At 39.1% G+C, this 2988-nt stretch overlaps 1 protein-coding gene across 11 annotated transcripts in view; it reads left to right on the top strand.

Annotated features, from left to right (window-relative positions):
* The window catches only part of SPAG9 (sperm associated antigen 9), a 132568-nt gene that overhangs the window by 27559 nt on the left and 102021 nt on the right, over nucleotides 1–2988 (top strand). For all 11 annotated transcript variants that reach the window (XM_015420372.1, XM_015420378.1, XM_015420374.1 and 8 more), the window contains exon 3: nucleotides 2086–2156. In XM_015420372.1, coding sequence (XP_015275858.1) covers nucleotides 2086–2156 — 71 coding nt within the window. The remainder of the gene's footprint in view (nucleotides 1–2085; nucleotides 2157–2988) is intronic.

Here is a 2988-nt window from a genome sequence, read left to right on the forward strand (position 1 = left end):
AGGTGCTCTGCAGCATCTGAGAGGCTCAGGGAGGGAAAGAGGCATATTTTCATGCCTGCTTTTTGCTTCCGGAGCCCACCTGCACTCTTCCTTGTCAATTCCACTAACAGCTGATTGGCGAGGAGTGAAATTGACAAGAAAATCTGCAGGGGCTACCAGAGGGAAAGAAGGCATTTTAACATGCCTCCCTCCTTTCCCTCTGGTGGGGTATATTATACCCGAATATTTTCAGCAATACCAAATATTTCCCCAATCCGAATACTTTACTGCTATTGGACTAGGGAAATATGGCATTTACGAATATTTTTTGGGTCTGATTTACCCGAAGTAAAAAAATACTGGCTTTTTTTTTTTTTTTTTGCATACCGCTAGAGCCAATGCTACATGCTCAGAATTAGTCTGGTAATTAAAGTTCTGTATTGAATATATGTATTTGGAGGGGTGGTTCGCAGGGTGTACAGTAGTCATACGGCTCTTTTGGTTGAATTTAAGAAAAAAGTTAAAGGCACCGAGAACAGTTTACATGCTCGTTTTTAGATGTAAAATTTCCAAACATTTTGAAGCTCGGAAACCCCCCCGTTTCCCCCCAGAAAAAAAACAGAAATTTTCAAAAAAAATTGAATAAATGCTACATTAGCACTTCTTCTTTCTTTTCCAGCTTGAAAGTCATTCTGTTGCCTTAGGAACATAAAATATGACTATGGACATTTTTACTTGGCATGAAATTATCACACCTAGCATATTAAGAATATAGTGTATCCAAACAATTATTACAAACAGAATACCCACCCACATGTAAAAACAAAACTGAAACCTTTTTCTTTTCTTGTGACAATAGCACCTCCTAAAGGAAGAAATGAATCTTGTTCTTCCATTGGAGAGTTCAGTTTGTAACCTAGGACTTACTTGTCCTCAGAAATTAGATCAGTCTGATACCATACGTATTTTTTAGAAATGATTTGGAAAATATTTGAACACCTTGTCTTAAAATATTTTATTCATCATGTTAAAATAAAACATTCCATAATTTTTTTTTTCTTTTTTCAATTTTTCGGAAAAAAACAAAAACGGCTTCAGGAAAAAAACGGAAAAAACCCCATTCCCCCCCCCCCTAATTTTTCCGGGTTATTTCCAGGCCTTCACATCTCTATTCATTTTAGAACACCCAAAGAGCTGTTCATGATATACTACAAATATAGTTGTCTACTCAGTGAGATTTAACTCTTTTCTGTGGAGGTCGCTAGGCACCTGTTTCAGTGTCACTCTGTAGCATCACTTATTACTTGCTGGTTCTGTGCCAAGTTTGTGCCAATGCTGTCCCTTTCACCTTGTGAGAGAAGATATAGCAATAAAAATTTTAGCCTTAATTTTGATTTTATCTGTACAGTCATAACTTGGCTTCTTATTTGGATTGTTATGTGCAGTTGTGGTCCCCCCAACCTGTTTATAAAACAGTAAAATATAATATACTGTCTCATGTAATTTCTAGGGATAATCACCTTAAAAATATTACAACTTTGAAACTGCCACATTTGCCTAATACTGTATAGGTAATGGTATCTGTTCATTGTTAATTTTATGAAACTATGAAATGAAAACATTTCTGTGGAAATAAAGCACTGGAAATTTTACATTCCATGGAAAACTTATACCCTACTTCTCTGAGTACCTCTCACCTCCATAATATTCTGGGTTAGAAGTATATGTAGTTGGTTATTGAATAGTTGGATATTTTTGAGGGGTCAGGCTGGGCAGGAGTCCATCAGCAGCTGCCCTTCTATTAATGACAAGGATTGTGTATTCTTACCATGCAAGATAGACACTTGGGCTCCCCTTTAGTCCACTGCTGCAGTGGGCTTTAGTTGGGCCGCTTGGATTGCTGCCTGGATGGCAGGTCAGATGAACTGGGACTCTAGTAGACTAATCAGCAGCAATAAATTCAGTTTAAAAGAGTGACATCAAATTCTGCTTGGAACAAAGAGGTGTTCACATGCTGTTGGAAGGTCAGAAATAGATATAAATGGACTCTAGTTCTGTTGCTGGTGTCAACTCTGGTTCTGAATAAGGTAACTTTATGTGTTTCAGTTAGCAGACTGGAAGAGAGGGAAGCAGAACTGAAGAAGGAATACAATGCTCTTCATTCAAGACATACAGAGGTAGGTAATGAAGTCTTGTAGGCAGTTGTGCTCAAGGGCAGTTTGCTGCCTTCATCTGTATCAGGTTTTTTTTGGGGGGGGGGTGTCTGGGTTTTTGTAAGTCTGTTGCACTTTGTTCAAGTCATTGTTAATGGATGTATTTGGGGTAGAACAAGATTTTATAATGATCCTATTCCTTCATTTGCCCAGGTCATGAGAATTCAGTGATGGGAAAGATGACTTGCAAGGCCAGAGTGAGAAGCGCTTAATTTCTCCCACACCATGTGGATGTCCATCTGGTACTTGCCTTGTTACTCAAGGAAACTTTGAATCTTTTGGTGGGAGCACTTCCAATGGAGAAATGAGTGGAAGGATTTATTCTCACTCAGCTGATTCTCTCCATAAATAATACCCTCCCCAGTTTAGCATCTCAAATGAGCATTGTGCTGGGTTTTGTTTCATCTGGAATATCTAATAGTGACTGTTAAAAGTGTGACAAAGGCAATGCCTCTTTGTGGCTCTTATTGGATTTATCTGAAGCCTTTGATTGTCTGCTTGTCAGTTCCCGGCAGTGTTCCCTCTAAGCTGAGTTAGTGTGAGCTAGCTCACAGTTGTTTAGCCTCTGGCTCACACATTTTTGTCTTAGCTCAGGAAGCTTGAGAACAAATTATTTTATGCAGTAGCGAAATCGCCTGCTCACAACTTTAATGCCAGTAGCTCACAAAGCAGAATTTTTGCTCACAAGACTCTGCAGCTTAGAGGGAGCATTGGTTACCGGTTCAAGGTATTAGCTATCACATACAAAGCCCTTCATGGCCTTGAACCCTCATACTTGCAGGAATGCCTCTGCCTC

This window comes from Gekko japonicus, unplaced genomic scaffold, assembly GCF_001447785.1.
Source record: "Gekko japonicus isolate JY-2015 unplaced genomic scaffold, Gekko_japonicus_V1.1 scaffold360, whole genome shotgun sequence".
Taxonomy (NCBI): Eukaryota; Metazoa; Chordata; class Lepidosauria; order Squamata; family Gekkonidae; genus Gekko; species Gekko japonicus.